The sequence below is a fragment of the Watersipora subatra genome, chromosome 10 (assembly GCF_963576615.1).
Source record: "Watersipora subatra chromosome 10, tzWatSuba1.1, whole genome shotgun sequence".
NCBI classification, from domain to species: domain Eukaryota; kingdom Metazoa; phylum Bryozoa; class Gymnolaemata; order Cheilostomatida; family Watersiporidae; genus Watersipora; species Watersipora subatra.
The window spans coordinates 26,401,737-26,419,014 of NC_088717.1; the positions used below are offsets into that span (position 1 = coordinate 26,401,737).

General features: G+C 36.1%; 1 protein-coding gene across 3 annotated transcripts in view; it reads right to left on the reverse strand.

Annotated features, from left to right (window-relative positions):
* LOC137405600 (serine/arginine repetitive matrix protein 2-like) overlaps window positions 1–17,278 on the reverse strand; it is a 75,582-nt gene that overhangs the window by 47,289 nt on the left and 11,015 nt on the right. For all 3 annotated transcript variants that reach the window (XM_068091912.1, XM_068091916.1, XM_068091913.1), the window contains exons 2-4: window positions 6,985–7,148; window positions 5,949–6,118; window positions 967–1,962 (exon numbers count right to left, since the gene is read on the reverse strand). In XM_068091912.1, coding sequence (XP_067948013.1) covers window positions 967–1,962; window positions 5,949–6,118; window positions 6,985–7,148 — 1,330 coding nt within the window. The remainder of the gene's footprint in view (window positions 1–966; window positions 1,963–5,948; window positions 6,119–6,984; window positions 7,149–17,278) is intronic.

Consider the following 17,278-nt stretch of genomic DNA (forward strand, 5'->3'; position numbering starts at 1 on the left):
TAGCAATGTTCACACTATCACAAACCTATTTGCATTTGCATCAGCGAATACTTCGTGACGTAGTGTTCTTATGTTTCTTTTTAACTTTTTTGAAAGGTCCTCTTTGCTTTTGGGTGCTCGAATAAAATACTAGGACCGCAGCAACTGTCATAAATAGAAATAAATAAATCACGCTATCTGTGACAGCAAATTACTATTACTGAAATGGTGCCCATTGTACAGACTGTCGCAAATGCTCAGTAAAATATTGGAAATTATGACAGCTACAAACTTTCCCGATGTATCTGCCTCGCTTCGTCGGTGCTATCGATTTACGGTGCACATAATCGACAATAAGTGCCAAAAGGACAACTCCGAAATGCGGCGATATAATGTGAACCAGCCTTTAGTGTTGTTGCACCTGACAACCACGGGCGGGTTATTTCAAGTTCCCAAACAGTTTAATAAACTCATCAGCATACCCATAAAACTGCTGACAAACAAACAGAACCTGTTTGCGTATGTCAACAGGAGCGGTGTCACTTAGCAAAATCAAATAACCTCCATCTGTTTAAGAATTTTCTACTAAAATGCCATATAAAAAGTCATAGCTTCTTGCCCTGCAGTGGTGATTAGAGTGAGGATTTTGCTCAGCAGGAAATTAATGAGAAATGTAGAACCAATTGATTTAATTAGTGGCTAGTTGGAATGGCCTTGAGGCTTTTCGCTTCACCTTTTCCAAGGTTTGAGCTTTTTGTATACACCACACATTATCGCTGCATAGTGCTGAAAATCTAAATGGTTGTTGTAGTATTTTAGAATTTATGTTTGTAGACACAGCTGCTAACTAAGTCAAAGCTACTCGAAATAAAGTCTATTTCGCTGAGTCAGATCTCACAAATGAACTCAATGTCAACTGCAATATTATACCTTGGACTAAACGCTAATATGCTCAGCAAGTGAAAACAAACATTGATGATACCCTACCTGGTTATGAATATGTGGATGTTGTGGAGAGTAAGGCTGAGAAAAGGAATTTGGAATGTACGAGTTGTGAGCAAAGTCGAAACCATCTGTATTTATACCATCGAGGTATGCTGAATGGCTATTGCTGTCAGATCTTTGTTGCGGAGAATCTGCTTCAAATACCGGAGATTCCACACTGTCAGCACCCGGTGTGAAAACCTCATTTGACATGTAGCTTGATGATGTAGAAGATGTGATGACAGCAACCTCTGGCTTAGGTAGACCGCTGTAGGTTTCTGCTTTTACGATGCTCGGTTTACAGACCGAATTTTGTGCGTTGTTATATGTTTCAGTGGGAGACAATTGCATAGGGCTGGTTTGAGCATCCGCGACCTTGGTAGATTTCTCTGGCGTTGAATCTAATGGCATGAACTTAGCTATGTGTACACTTTGTGTCTCCTTTCTTTCATTTTTATTGCTGTTAGTTGATTGCTGAGCGGATTTGGCTTCCGATGCCTCTTCTTTTATACTGCCATTTGCTTGTTGAGTTTTCGCTTTCGCCAACACCGCGTGAATTGCTGGCTGATCAAACATGCCAACGATGCTTTTTACAGATCTGCCTTTTTCTGTTATAACTTCATTACCCCCACTGTCTAGCGAGCTAGTGACTGCAGGTCGAGAATTGTTTTCGGCATTTCGGTTCTTCTGCATAATTTTTTTCATGCTTTCTGTTCTTCTTACGACAGGACCAAATGTGTTCTTATTAGCTAGCTGTGTTACGGTTTGTTTTTCTGGTTCGTGGGACTTGGAAAGAAAAGAATTTCTATGTCGTGGAGGATTCCAAGAAACTTTTTGTTGAGCTTGGTAATTCTCTTTATCTGTGTTTGAAGAGGAAAGCATTGTCGGTTCTAAAGATGTTTTGTGTTGCATCGGAATACTTCTGTTTCTTTCTGAGTAATTGGATCTTGGTTCATGGTAGCTAGATGACAGAGGCTGGTAGTTGGTGGGACGAGCAGTCTAAAAACAGTAGGGAAATAATTGTTTTAGTATTTGTATCTATTAACTTACACAAACTAGCCATCCGGCAGCCCTGTTAAAAATCCTGCTCACTTGACTGAAACACTAAATTCAGGAAATATGCTTTAAAACCTGATGACCTTCTTGAGACAAAGTCAGCTAATAGGAGAAAGCAAATGCACAAGCAGAAATGAGCTATTTGTATATGCAGCAATTTTCCCGTGACCCATTGTATACTCTGTGTTTCTATAAAAATAGGCAGATAGAATCATTCGTGGAGTCTTTGGTGATCAGAACTATTTGTTCTGCTGCTGCTCAAATGAGTTACGCCACCATTTCAAAATTTTAAGCTAACTAAAATAACATTTAGAGATAATTTAGTAGCGAGCGAAAGTCAGCGCGTAGCTCGAAGTTTTCATCATTAAGATTAAAAAATTAGGGCTGAAAACCAAATGTTCCTTTATTAGCATTAAAATTCGCTAACGAATTGGCCGTTGTATTTATGTTTTGTTGTATTTTACTTAACGTGCTATTGTTTAAGCAAATTAAGATAAAAAGCTATTGTTTTCTTGTTAGTTCCTTCAGATTTTATAAGCATTTTAATGTGAACGTACTAGATGTAAAGTACACGCAATATAGAGCTGTAGCAGAACCTCAGAGCGCTAACAGAATCCTAATCCTCTTATCTAACGATAATCGTGCTACTTATGCATAAATCTGAGCAAAAAATCAGGAGGTAAACTCACCTAGGAATAGGTACGCATACGGTGAAGAGTTTTGCTCACAATTTGTGTGTAACGAAAGAAAAGAACTACGCAATAAGAATTAGAAGCAAAAGATAGTCTGTGTGTCTGTATATTAACAAAGAGTTCATTGTATTTATTGTGACAGCGAGAACGAAAGTGTAGTCTACTCAGCTACTATGAGCACAGCTGTAATGCATTATGACAAGCATCATTTCAACAGCCAATGTAATCTCTCCAGCCTATTCTCTCACAAGAAATGTCTCACACTATGGAAGCAATTCCTGGTGAAGGCTCACACACAAAAATGTTTTAATACATTTTAGAGAGTTGTTAAATGTCTAGCTTTGATAGTGTAAAGTTATTTTGTTGATATTACAAAAGTTGAAGGCTTCAAAGCAGAAAATAACTTTTACCTTGCCACTTCTCTCTATGCTTTGCTCTATTACATCGATGAACTAGCGCAAGAACGCCGCTGGTTAGCCAAAATGATCCGGGAGAAACTAGTGGAGAAGCCCTCTGCAGTATCGCTTACAAGCAATGAATCAATAATTCAATAAAATTCTTGACTTCGGCATTCCATGCCAAACAACTGAAAAAGCTTCTGTTTATGTGATGCTGAAGAAGAATCAATGGCACGTTGATTAGCCAGTACAATTACTCGCCGCCATTCATAGCTTAGAAAAGATCTATCACTAATATGTTGTTGGTTTTTCTTTTATCTACTGCCGCTGTTAAAGATGGATTTGCACAAAACTAGTAGATATTATCAGAAATTGTAGGTATTTTTATATCATTTGCCACTGTTTTTGATGTTAGAGATGTCCTGACTGGTATGATGTTTCAAGACTAAAATTGAAAAACCTTGATTGGGGTTAAAATGCGCAGATCAAGCAAAAGTGTTATTCCCATATCTATACTTGCGAGAAGACCAACCAAATAGAAATGCGTAACACTGCGACTTGAAAGCGACAGCCAATATCAACTAATGCAGCGATAACAACTAGTAAAGTCAATTCGCACGTTTTCTCTTCTGAAAATTTTAACTACGATCAAGTTTTATCAATTTTTATTTTAAGACATTCAGGCAGACAGATAACCTCAAACATTAAAATCAATCCCAAATGATAGAAGATGCCAATACTCTCTTATGAAATTTACTAAAATTCTGTATCAGTTCATCTTTAGTACCGATGACGATGTACCCACTATTGTTGAAAGTTTGCATCATAGTTATTGCTTTCATAAGATTTCAAGTTTAGGTACTGAGCCATATTCATGAATTTACACAAAAAACTGAGGCTGGTTAACGACTGATGTCTCCGCAGTTGAACATTATTAACCTCTAGTCATGAGAAATAAACTTAAAATTCTTCGAGAGAAGTACTATTCAAGTTTATGAAGTAGTTTTGGTTTCCGTCCAATTGCCAACGAGTTTGTACACGAAGATATTCAAAAAACTCATAATGAGTGTACGGATCAGAAACTTCTTTTAAGATGAGTGAGATCTTTAAATGAGATATTCATGCCAAGTACAACCTTAACGGTAAAATGACATGTAACAAGATTGATAGAGCAATTTTCTATCACAAGTAACTGATATTTTGAATGAGTAACCTTGTTACCCTGCAGATCATGACCTTGCAACCTCAAAGCACTGCATTTCAGTATATTGTAACAAATGACTCATTTCCATGGCAACTAAAGGGGACCACTTAATGCTAATTCTATGAGGCACTTGTAAGATGAACAGTTCAAAAGTGCACCATGATATTAGCGATGGTAATGACCTCTTCTAGCTGGGTGTCTTCAATTAAACCTCTTCTACCAAAGAGTCGAAAGGCAGACTGTATTATAGAAGCATTGTTTTCATTGGGTTTCATTAGCTAGCAAATCCTGCATTGTTCAACTAAGTTTTGTTGTTTTGCCGGCCTAGTCTGGAAGGTTTGATGAGGCATTCTAATCATCTTTTGAACAGCTTTGTGTTTCATTTGTTAATGTAACTTTCTCTCTTCGTTGCTGTATTGCTGAATATAACTTACATATCTCTAATGCTCAAAATATACAGTTGTCTCAGGAAGCTCACACATTTTCTTTAAATTTTACCACTTATGTATTCCACTTTTTTGCTACCTGACTTTTTTTCAACTTGCATAGTAATTTTTTAACAGAAATACTTTTCATTTCTTTTAAATAAAAACTAAAAGTTAAATTTGATGAAACTTTGATGACAAGTTCTCTCCAACGTGTAACCTCGCTTAATATGGCACCGTAAATATTATTTTAGATTATCTTTGCCAAATTGCAAAACTAGCAATTACCCAGCCATCTATGTAAAACTAGGACCTCTACTAAACTTTTTCATTACCAATGATATCTTTGGAGCACCCAACCTAAATCTATCTCCAGCAATCCAAGACTACCATAATTTATTATATTCAAAAGTCTATGTCAAATGAAACCATGAATGAATACCCTCACACAAACCTCTCATGACTGACAAGTGCTATGATGGTAGTCAGAGGTCAATACAAGATTGGACACACTGAAGTTGTTGAAGTTTTTTGCTCAATAAATCAAATTTAATGAGTGATTAATGAAAACAAAATTCTGAAGCTTGAATGGGTATTAGAAAAGCAGCCTAAGTGATAGAGGAGAGTACTTAATAAAATGACAAGTAGTAGCAGGTGTTGTAGTGCCAGCAATTTTACAAGTGTCAACTAGTAGTGTAATTTGTAATAGGGTCAAAATCCGCAGGCTGTAATTACTACTAAGGAGATTGGGGCTAGTAGTTGTGGTAGTAATAGTATAGTAATCTCTCGAAGATTGACTATGATGTCTGCATAGTTTACTCTAAGCAGAGGCTGGGTTCGTTTTTAAGAGTAAATGGCTCTGTGATCTTAACTGGACATGTCCCAGTCTGGTGACAGAGGGAACTCTGATGGCTAGAGACATGTCCAGTTGTGGAGAGCAATTTCGCAATTTAAAGTTCAATGTCACTCCTGTCACCACCAGTGGTTTTTTTTGGGAATTGAACCAGTTGTTTGCAGGTCAAGCTTTCTGAACCCCTAGACCACGATAATAATGAAGCAATAGCAGTGACAGTGAAGTAAAATAAATAGGAATATTGTTATGGCAGGTACAGGTAGGTGTAGAGAGGAGCACTCACTAATATGGTAAATTGTAACAGGTGTTGTCAGAGCAGGTAGGTGAGTGTAAACATGGGACAATGTAAACTCTTACCTCTGAGGGTCTTCTAGAAAAGTCTAAGTTTGAGTCATGTCTACTGTAGTGCAGGCTGCTTCCTGGTTGAAATGAATGGTATCCACTCGTAGCAGCAAAACCAAACGCGTCCACGATTCCATCTGAATGGTGAGCGAGCTCTCTTTGCGACATGGATCTTTGTTGGTGCCCTGCAAGCCATTCAGCCGAAGCGGATATAAATTTTGCACACTTCATCGCTATCAGAGCTTGAAGTGTGTCCAAAAGAAACATAAAAAGCAAAGAGATTGACCCGAGATCCTGTCACACTACTGCAGAAATAACCGAGCCTCATGTACAACTACTATAGAATATAATCTTAAAATACATAACAACCTGACTGAAGAAGAAAGAAAAACTGCTTTGATACAAAAAAGCACAGGTTTAAGTGCTTGAAAAAAGTTGGTTGGCTTTGAAACAACAGGATGAAGAGCTGGTCAATAGTAGGGAACGTGGCTGGCAGTACCACTAAATAGTACTAAAGCATAATAAACCATCACCCACAGCTGCACCAGTATCATGATTAAGGAGATTTACTATTATGTAGGGGAGTATATTATCCCCAGAGCCTATTACGAGAGCAACCTTTGTGATGCCACATCTAGTCGAGCTCAGCTAGCCACCTGCTCTGATTTAAGGAGGTAAAAACCTTCGGTCACTTTAAGTTTCTTGTATTTTTATTTGGTACGGTGTGAGGCACGGATTTAGTAGAATATGACAGTTACAAGAATTAACAAAGCAATTGAGGAATATATTGTCAAGTTTTACACCGCCGTTAGGAATGGGGAATATATTATTAATGACTCAGTACCCAGAACACATTTCTTAAAAGTTGCACTTAAATTCTACAAAGTTGAATTTGAAAGCTTTTGTAAATTAAGATTTAAAATGCAGCAAATCTTATATTTTAGGTGTATCACGTGATGTTAGAACCAAAATACCAAAGTGGTGCAAAATGAAGAAAGCTGCAATGAATTGGTTTCCGCTCTGAGTTACTGTACTGCTTAGTAATGCTGACCTGTGTTTGTAGAGATAGAAGAGTGCTGCTGACAAGGTTTAAGCGGGAAGTTTTGCTCTTCACGCATTTGTTCCAAGCCCTCAAAACTTTGGGCATGAGAGAGTATAGGCGTGAATCTATCGTCAGTTCTTAAACTTGTACATAAGGATGTCGGCCTATGCTTGCTGCAAGTAACAATGCTTCATTAGCGACTTGTTTTCAAAATAAACCATAAACATATAACTTTTTATAGCTCAAGTGTTCCTAAAATTATTTGTTTGCTTGTACAAAACATCAATCTTTTATTTTTCTGCTTTTGTTTACAGTAAAATTAAAAAATTGAATAGTTTTAAAAATACAGAAAAGGCTAGAAATCACACGCATCCATAATAAAATTCTTTTTAGTGCCATACAACACTGAACGTACGCATTTCTGTTCCTATTATTTTATAAATGTTATGTAAAGCCAAATAAATTTTCTAAAAATGGTTTGTGATTCTGTTCATCAGAGAAGCTGTGAAGTGTTTTCAAAATACAATTCAACAAAAATGAAAAATCCATCGTGAGACACAAACACTCCACAAGCATTTTGAGTTTTCGTGAGAAAATTAAAGAACCTGTGCTCATCTGTCAGTGTGTCATGCTTAATCCCCTGTGTGCGTATTAAATGCCTTACACGTCACACGCTATCATTTCTGATTAATGCGTCTGCCACAAGTTAAAATAAACAGTTTCTTAGGCTTCTTTTAAAAGGATTTGGTAGAAAACATGAAGTCTGCTGGTCATTTTGAGACAATATTATGCAAAAATCTGAGTTAATTCTTGATAACATGGTAATTTATTGCATTATTATACTATGGTAAAACAGGATATAACATTTATAAATGCATCTGCTGCTGACAAAATTAACTGCCAAATACTGTAATCAAATTTACATATATATGTTTATATAACTCTATAAGTCACTGCTTGGGACGGAAATAAGTTTGTAGATTAGAAGATTAATGCACCCATAGCCATGGAACAACATCTATGCTAGAAAATATCAACAGTGTTTAAATCCACAAAATTTGATAGATCAAAATTACTGAAAGAAAGCTCATCAAAAGGTTGGCCTTAAAAATTTTGAGACAAAAACTCGTCAAAAAGAAGTCATAACATTGCAAGACAGGAAGTATGGTTATAATACATTTTATGTAGCAAGCATTTTTAGCATGAAAGGTATGAAAAGCAGGCACTTTAGAAGTGTTTTCTATCATATATAAATGTTGTGTATAGAATTGATTAAAGAGGTAGGGCTCATTTAGTTTTAAAAATTAACAGACGAATATTGTAGTTTTATGTTTTAGCAAAACTCAACTTTTAGAACATCAATCTAATTTTATCTGGAGCTGTAACTTGCTGCTATATAGATCGCTCAAATATGAAAATTTCCTATTAGTTATTACATTTTTGATTAAAATATCGCCAAAAAGTTATCATAGTTCATTTTGGTACAAATAAGGAAAAACCTATTGTATGAGAACCTTCTAGCATGTGAATTAGTATAATTAACAATTTGTCTGTAATATTCAACTTTGACTCTAACCTTTTCTTTGGAATGTTTACCAATAAAAACAAAGCAATAAGACTAGGAGATCATGTGAGGATTATTGTATATAAAATGAGTCATCTCATCTCCCGCTCGGCAATGAAAATCAGCGGAACTTCGGTGATAATCCTAATCTACCTGAGCAGATAGCGATCAGCTGTGTAACCTTGTTTCCTTAGCCTTAGACACCCGCTGTGTAACCTTGTTTCTTTAGTCTTAGAGTTAAGTCTACGTAAGTATCAGCAGCTTGTTATGACATGGAGTTTTCAATAGATACCTGTCTAGTGTACTTCTGCCTTTAGAATGATAGATACCTATGTGTGATTGGGTGTTTGTCATAGCAGAACTGCAGCAGCTGCAGACCGCAGCCATTTTATCTGGTGGGTAGTGGATACTCACGCATGCTAAACACATGTTATACACACGCTAGATTCCTATAGCTAAGCTACAAACACCCTACGCACATACCAACTACATACTACACACATCAAGTTCTCACACGCTATGCCCCTTGAAACAAGTGCTGCATGTATCTGTATGCATGCCAGTAATACACTCAGTGTATATTTAAAAGCTGTTAGGGAATAGCATTATAGTTAAATGCATATTAGCTTTCATTTAGCCATGACTCATCATAAAAAAACAAAAGTCATTAGAGAGAAAGTGCTAATCAGCAACAAAGACCTTCCGAGGATTGTTAAAGTTTTGGTAAGTAGTAGCCTCAGGTTCCTCTGTAAACACGCGGATTGACTGGTTCAGAGTCTAACAGAGATCTGGCAGCATAATCCTTGAAATGACTACATTGATTTAGGTGTATCAACTAGTACATCGTGTTGTGGTTACTCACAGTAAATCTTACACGCCTTCACTCAAAAAGATTAGAGACTTAGTGGCAAGGCTGGTTAAATCTAATAGAGCCTTCCTTCTTATAGCCCCATCAGACTACTCCCTTTACTCCCCTTGAAACCCCCTTTCTTAAAGTTATATTTCATTCACTCACAAGGGCTGTAGTGCTGCGTAAGAAGATACACAGTGTTGATTAAAATGTATTAAACACAGAATGACACATTTTAGCATAAACAAAGAATTTCGTAACAAACCTCCAGTATTGTGTTGTAGCCAGTGATTCTTAACTCACTTAGCACCATCACAGAAACTATGAAGGTCTATGCAATAAAGACATACTGGCATGTGCTAACAAGTGCTAGCAAGTGTTTGTGAGTGCTGTAATACTGCACAGCATTAGAAAGTTTGTATTAAGTATTGAATTTACAAGTTAGCACTTGAAGCTTGCAACGAGTTTGATTGACAATATAATATATACACATAATATATAAAAATTAAAGTTACTTTTACAATCTTGCATAAATCCAACGAGTTACCAGTTTTTGTGCAACATAATCTTAAGCAATACAAAGAGGGAATTATTTTTAGAAATGATTCTGGAAGTTTCTGAAAACTCTATGAATGAAAAATAGTTGGCATAAAACTTACTAGAATTAGTGTTTAACACTTGCAGCAATAGTAGAGGTTCTTAACTTTGGTTAGGACTCATAAACCAGCTCTCAAACCGACAGACCGGTGTTTTATAATGCTCATAATGTTACCCTCAAGCACCCATTAGCATAAACAAAATATGAAAAGGCAAAAGCTGTGGCTGCGCAAACGGAGCCAGTTTAAGAAGCTGAATTTCAGAAAGATTCACCGTGATTGGGATGAGTGACTGAATCTGCCAATCAGGCTTCACGTTGCTTTATTTCTAAAGCTTGTTCCTGGATTTTAATGACTCCCAAAAACCTATTAAGGCCTACGGGAGCTATCCGCTCAAGGTTATTACTGCTAGCGATGATAGTTATTATTTTCAACTTTGGATAACTTTCAAAAATAGAAAAAGTGTTTCAGTGATAATAGAATTGACCAATTAGATGTAAGTATTTTAAGCAAAACGCTAACATGTAGGTCTGTCTACATTGATAACAAACATTGGCTTGTTAGACATGAATTTATATTTTAGTCACTGAAAGCAAACAAGCAAACAAGAGTCGATCGGTGGAGACGAGAGGACTGCTTGCACAAACACAGTACAAACAATGCATAGACACACGATAGAGAAACAAACTATTAGCCAGTGTATTCAATTGATTTTGACCAAATATTTGCAAGTTTTACCGCCAGCCTTTATACTTCGCATATATGAACTGTGACTATGCGAAGCCGAGTGAGACGGGACTTACACTGAGACAGATAAAGGTGATAAAGTATGATAAACTATTTCCAGCTTGAGTTTACATGTCAATAAATTCTGATCCGGAAAAACTTAGTTCTCCATCCAGAGTCAGATAACATCTAATGTGTTTTTAAACTTCGTAGATCACCTTTAATCTTTTTTGTATAATCTTCTGCTTAAAATATCAAAGCAACTGATGATGGTTTCGGTGATTGGCTCGCAGATAAAGATAAATAAAAATCATAGTATGCTAATTTAACTCTGACATCCGCAAAGATCAATTAATTCATAGAACAGAATTTAGAAGCTAGCATAGCTTTAAGTAACAAATCATTTGAGGATATCAGATAAAATGATTGCAGATATAGGTCACATTTGTGATTAAATGTTTCCAGATTTAGGTTACAGAAATGACCAAATTATGCAGATATAGGTCACAGTCGTGATAGAATCATGGCAGACATAGGTCACAGTCATGCCCAAATGATGGCGGATATAGGTCAGTCGTGATAGAATCATGGCAGATAGAGGTCATAGCCATAAAAAAAAAATTAGTTGGTTTTCAAAGATTTCCTGGTGAAAAAAGGTTATTTGCAACAATAGTTGATCACAGTAGGCCTATAATCAAAGTTGAGCAGCAAATGTGCCAAAATTAAATGGGTTTGTGATCAGCTGTCAGCAAATTCCTGGTTCGCATGCTGAAGGCTCAATTAAATTTGTTACAGTTGTTACATAGTCAACCACATTCGTTATATTTTATATCAGATACAAAATATGCTGACAATGCAAAAGTGTGTCACAAAAAAACTTCAATTTCAAAACAGTTTTCTGATCGGTTTTTTCCCTCACCCAAATAACCTGCGAAAAGTGCAATGCCTTTAAAGCGATTCCCAATGAATAGAGACAGATAAAAATCTTAAAACCATGTGACTTCACACATATTTTTGTTAAAAACACAGGGTTTCTGATAAAAGTCTACAAGTAAATGAACAAAACTAGGGAGTGTACTATATAAAAGAACATTATTCATTATATAAATGTTGTATGGAATTGCGCATGTATAATGGGTGAATTGAAAAATTAAAATTAGAGATAACCGAAATGTTGAGGGGAAACTGTATAGTTGCAGTGTTTTCAGTGTTTCTAGTTTTCAATGATTAAAGTCTATGAGCAATACTGAACTCTCTCATGTCCAGCATATCAAAGCATTTCACCGTATTTAAGTTTGTTTACGTATCACAAAGATGTTGCAAGCCTACTCATTTATTGTTGAAAATATTCTAAAGTCATGGCTGTCGTGGCTGCCTTGGTTGCGGTTTGGCAGCAATGCATTGCCTGTTGTGTCCAGCACATGTTTACAGTGGCACAGAAACTGAGCTATTGGGTTGGTGCCTGTTTAGAGCACTTTCCACAGCTGACTTTCAATTGGCTAAGTATGTTATTGCTGAGCACACAGTCTCAGGAGTATTAGTACAGAAATGACCATTGAACACAACTTTGAACAGGCAGCACCATTAGAAAACTCAAGGTCAGCTCTGATAACATTGAAAAACGTTGAGTACTTATATAACTTCAAAACAGAAAAACATGGACATTCATGATCAGTTGCTTAGCCTCAGTGCCAACAAGCTGTTTTTGTGCTATTTTCAGTGTACTAAATGTTCTATCAAGTTTATTGTGCTTGCTCTGACAGAAAAACTCTGTATATTTTGAATGTGTATATTTTTTATTCATCAAAATTTCTCATAACTAACATGAATTAGGCCTACTTGAATTTATAGTCATGGAAGTGAACATTAAATTTATCTTTTAGCCTTAAAACTAGTTGCTACTTTGCAAAAGGCAGATTTGTTCTAATTCATATAAGTGTGAAAGTTAATGTAGGTGGCTTGTCATTTTCTTTACTTTGCTGTAAGTACATGATTAACTATGTGCCTATCATTTAGATCTAATTTAATGACTACTTTTAATGTTTACAAGGACCAAAGAGAGGAACAAACACATTTCTTTGGGTATTCAATTTCACACTGAGATGCAGGTGGTTTGGGTCTTCCAAATTTTCACACTCACTCAAACTTTCTCTAGTCAATGGTCCATCAAAAAATTATGTAATATCGGACTCAGAATAATGCCTCAGTGTGCTTTGGTTTGCAGAAAACTCAGACAAGAATTATGAAGAGTCAAAACCGGCAGACATAATTTACATGTCATTTCTTCAGACACCTCGCATGCCAGATAATCACTAGACAAGGTGAACCTTCAAATAGCAAATGATGTCGGCGAGAAACATCAACATAAGAAGACGAAAGTCGTTCAATTGATTAAATGTTTGTGATGAGTACAACCTCCACGCCTCACGCGACTATTGTGAGTTGAAAAGATAGAGCACACAATTTTTTTCTTCCCACCTATGAAGTCCCTTTTCATTTTTACTCCTCTTTAGCAATGGTAGCCGCTAGCATCTAGAAAACCAATAAAAATGGTCAAATTTATTTTAAGTTTCAGAAATGGTTCTGTATCATCGTAATGTTGAATGGCATCTGCAATCCACGCAAGTGTGTGGAGTAGGCATCAATTGTAGTTTGTTCCAATCTCTAAGGTCAAAGTTTAAGAATATGGTCAGCCACGAGCTTGCGGTTTACCTTAGAACTCTATTTGAGGAGTGAGCTTTTACTAAATGCACAGGTGGTAAGAGAAGGAAAGACCACAAGTTTATAGTTTCTATTAAGCCAACTAATTAGACTTCGCAAGACTCAGAAAATGGCGCAAGCTAGCCTCTGAAAAGTAGACTATCAAGTTCTCACAATAAAGCAATATTTGAAGAAAAAACATGAAAAATCTAAAATAAACCAAGTTTGCTCAAAATTTAACATTTTCAGTATCAGAAGTACATTTATGTCTCTTTAAATAAATGTCTATTAGTTTAATTTCAACTCACTAAAATACATGTACTTAAAACAAGCGCAACACACTTGTGTGTCTAGAAGCATACATAGTACATGTATTTCAATACAGTTGCCTATGATCTGATCATCTGCCTGCGTGAGCCAATTAAAAGCACACAATAAAGTTTAAGGGAAAGCTGTCTGGGATTGACCGAGTTAAAATAAACAAATACACTACTGCTGATGGAAGAAAAACTTTCTCAACGATCTTTGTTGGGATTGAAATACTTTTTAAAGAAGTGGGTTAAATTGGCCAGCAGAAGTTACAACGCCAAAATCATTAGCAACCAAAAATTATGTAACAGTAACCAACAGGAAAAGGCAAAAAAATAGCCAGCGAAGCCTTACAAATATTTTAATAACGAGGCTTGCGAAGAAATTAATCCCCGACATCAAAGATCAATCCCCCCTATAAATCAGCGACATATTTCATAGAGATTAGCGGAGACAAAGAAATTTCATGCATTAATGACATAGAATTCAAACTGCCTTGCCATAGAGCTATTAGACACAAGGCTCGGCCATTATGGCCATTATTGTGTTAATGGTGGGAATTCAGTTTCAGACAGCTATGAGAATAACCATCAAGATGGGATTATCAGCAACATGTGACAAATAACAACACAATCATTGATGGCTCCCGCTAGACAAGCGGAAATGCCAAAATATGGTCAATGTTTTAATACAAACAGGTGGTTGCAAGGTCTGATACCATCAATACATAACCATAAACTGGTTCATTGTGTGATGGTAACAGCATTGCTATGTTAGAATATTGATCCTGTGTGAGCAATCCCTTGAAGATCGAGCAGAATGTTCGCTTAGCTTACTACTAGCAGAGGCTGAGCATGTATTAAGAACCAGTATTACACAAACAATGGTGCTATGATTTTGGCTGGACATTTCTGAGTCCGGTGGCAAGGAAACCTCTGGCAACTGGATACATGCCCAGTTGCAAAAAGCAGTTCAAGGTTGATGCTATTCCTGTCACCAGCAATGGCCTTTATTGGTAATTCAGTCCCAACTTGTTTGCAGGCATAGGTCCAGATCACTAGGAACTCAAGGATTTTAAAGGAAGTACGCAAAGTCTAATATTTCAATAAATTTAGCAACAAAAGTTTATTCCCATCTGATGGTGTTGACCTCATCAAATGTTGGCTCATTGATTCATGATATAAGTGGCAAAGCTCTTGAGCAATCTACTCTGGCAGAGTTTAAGTAAATACATCAAAGAGCTGAAAACCTCATTTTTACAAAAATGACTTATAAAATAAATCATTGCAAGTCATTTTTAAGAAAATGACCTATAATAATTTATTTAATAATTTGCGATATAATACATCAACATACATCTAACATACCTTGAAAGATTTAAAAAGAGATAGGCCAGCCTGAAACCTTTTCAAATCACCTTGAGGGCAGGTTATTATAAGCGCTGAAGAGATTGCGCTTGGTCTAAAGATAACATTCTTACTTGTGTTCATGAACTATCAACTACTGGTTTACATTCAGCTAGAATTAGCTAGATAAGATAGTAAGCCATTGTACACATAGCTCTGCTGTATGCGACACGTCTTTTGCTTTCATGCAGCTTGTAATATGGTGGAGATAAGAGAAATATTTTAGCTATGTCTCCGCGAATATTGACTAAGGATAAAATTAGCCTTGCTTCAAAGTGCAGCCACCAGCAGGCAGAGTGCACAGACCAGCTTAAAGAACTGTTCGCACCAATGATAGCACATATCCTGACTCATGCACTTGGATTTCCAATTGTGCTTATTATGGCATTTCAGCGGTGACTCAAATAAGTTAATGTTTTTAAAATTTCATAAATTTTGAACTAGCAGCAAATCAAACCAAACTATTTGCAACAGTTTTTAATTTCAATTAATAAACATTGAGCTCATTTTGAGGCAGCCGTCAGCTGATTGGCTACCATGAGAGGTTTTTGCGGCTCGGATTGGTCAGGGCTGACACTTCACAACCGCTAATCTTTTATAAATGCATCATTTACAACAAAAATTATTTTCCATATTTTATAAGGTAGCTTTTCTCTTTCCTTCTGCTGAGCATTAAGAATTTTTAAAGCTACACACACATTTATTTTATTAGCAAAAGTTTTAGCCATTTTATGGTAAGAAATAACTTAGCTTTCAATAAAGAAATTAAGTAAAGTTGGCTGCTGATTGGTTCATACTTTGTTTTTAATTCAATGAATGGCCTAATGGAGATATTGTGTTGAGTCATCCAACGGCAATCAAATAAATCAATTGGTCTGTTGCGGTAAATTGGAGACATTATTTTCAAAAATAATAGCAATTACACAAAAGATGTATGTCCATGGTGTGCCGCTGTTTATGTACTATTCATAGAATGACAAAAAGGCGGCTCGCGCAGAAGAAAAAGCTTTCAACCATGGAATGTGTTACATATAAAGATCAATGGTCTAATTCAAACACACATCTCAGCTTTGGCGTGTATAAGCAAAACAGTCTAAACATGATCTGTTTCTATCAACACGTACAACTAGTTTTATCCTAGGACACTTATACAACTAGTTTTACCCTAGGACACTTATACTACTAGTTTTACCTTAGGACACTTATGCTACTAGTTTTACCCTAGGACACTTATACTACTAGTTTTACCTTAGGACACTTATACTACTAGTTTTACCTTAGGACACTTATACTACTATAGTTTTACCCTAGGACACTTATACTACTAGTTTTACCCTAGGACACTTATACTACTAGTTTTACTAGTTCTTCAGCATTCACTCAGTTTTAAATAGTTTTGCCTCAAGTGACCAAACGTTTGCTATAAAAACATACTGAAAGGCCAGATCTATTGCTATCTCATTGCTAAATGATACAAAATAAACAAGCATTTCAACATACGTTAAGGTTAGGAGAGGAGACACTAGTGGAAGGATGACTATGGTGTCACTAACACTTCTAGGAACTGTAATATATACTGACAACTAGTGGTGGTAGTGATACCTTTAGGAATTGTACTATATACTGACAACTAGTGGTGGTAGTGACACCTCTAGAAACTATATTATATACTGATAACAAGTGGTGGTAGTGATATCCTACTTTTAGGAACTGTACTATATACTAATAACTAGTGATGGTAGTGACACCTCTAGAAACTTTATTATATACTGACAATTAGTGGTAGTAGTGACACCTCTAAAAACTATATCATATACTGATAAAAAGTGGTGGTAGTGATTCATTTAGGAACTGTATTATATATTGCTAGGTAATGTCAGTAACGAAACCTCTAAGAAAACTAGCAATATATTGCTAGGTAATGTCAGTAACGAGACCTCTAGGAATTGTATTATACAATGCTAGGTAATGTCAGTAACAAGACATCTAGGAACTGTATTATACATTGCTAGGTAATGTCAGTAACAAGACATCTAGGAACTGTATTATACATTGCTAGGTAATGTCTGTAACTAGACCTCTGGGAACTGTATTATATATTGCTAGGTAATGTCTGTAACAAGACCTCTAGGAACTGTATTATATATTGCTA